The sequence below is a fragment of the Limulus polyphemus genome, unplaced genomic scaffold (assembly GCF_000517525.1).
Source record: "Limulus polyphemus unplaced genomic scaffold, Limulus_polyphemus-2.1.2 Scaffold1988, whole genome shotgun sequence".
In the NCBI taxonomy this organism is placed as follows: domain Eukaryota; kingdom Metazoa; phylum Arthropoda; class Merostomata; order Xiphosura; family Limulidae; genus Limulus; species Limulus polyphemus.
In genome coordinates, this window is record NW_013667598.1 from 22,624 (window position 1) to 23,701 (window position 1,078).

Sequence of the window (1,078 nt, forward strand, 5' to 3'; positions counted from 1 at the left end):
GGTGGAAGTACGTTACTAGATCACTGATGCTAGAAGTACGTCACTAGATCACTGATGGTGGAAGTACGTTACTAGATCACTGATGCTAGAAGTACGTAATAAATTAGGGAATGTTAAATGGCAATCATTAATTAACCCTAAGTTATCAAGTCTGTGGAGCATGTATCGTCATCGTGACAGAGAGACTGTCAGTTCTAGCGAGCAGGTTACCACACTTGAAGCTGCCTGACCCGTGCACTTAAATGGGACGCCTGCGAAGAAGAGCCCAGCTTGCTCTGCCCGCGCGCTCTGAACTAGCCTCCTATTGATGAGTGTCGGCACTTGGATTTAGATATACAAGTTAGGCCTAAGTACAAATTATGTTTCTAAGTAGTACGTGTGTGAAATGGACCCTAGTGACCAACAGGAGTCGATTTTCAGCTCCAGGGGTTCGCTAGGGTCATAAGAGTGTCCATGTAGCTTCTGAACTTATAATTTCTTCTCTTTCTCTAGCCACCCCTTGTTCCCGCTGCTCGCGCTCATATTTGAAAAGTGTGAACTAGCAACATGCACTCCGCGGGAACCCGGAATCGCGGGAGGCGACGTCTGTTCGTCCGAGTCTTTCAACGAAGACATTGCCGTTTTTGCCAAACAGGTGATTCTTTCTATTATCTATCTTGAAGTCTTTCTTTCTGTCTCTTCATAACACTTGTTCCACAGTTGAGAGTTACACTATAGAATTGATGAATAACTTTATGTCGACAGTCAATCACTTAATGTTCACATGAACGATATGTTTTTTAAACACATAAAGCGAGAACTGATAAATACGTTAGTTTATCTGAAACTCGAGGTACCAAAACATACAGTTGCACCTGTAAATACGAGGGCAGTGTAAACGGATATTCTGAGATTTGTATTTTGAGGGTTACCATCTCATTCAGAAGGATTATTGTGTACGTACTGTTGTTGTAACAACAGTAGGTTAAAGTAACACGAGGGACTTGGTTAGTCTAATGTTAATAGTACTGTAGGCATTAATTAGCATAAACACATACACAATATATATATATATATATATATATATATATATATATAT

The 1,078-nt window shown here is 40.4% G+C and overlaps 1 protein-coding gene across 1 annotated transcript in view; it reads left to right on the forward strand.

The window, feature by feature from the left end:
* Window positions 1-1,078, forward strand: part of LOC106465576 (homeobox protein Meis1-like) — a 203,639-nt gene that overhangs the window by 2,125 nt on the left and 200,436 nt on the right. The window contains exon 2 of the mRNA XM_013925803.2: window positions 493-634. Within this exon, the coding sequence (XP_013781257.2) occupies window positions 493-634 (142 nt within the window). The remainder of the gene's footprint in view (window positions 1-492; window positions 635-1,078) is intronic.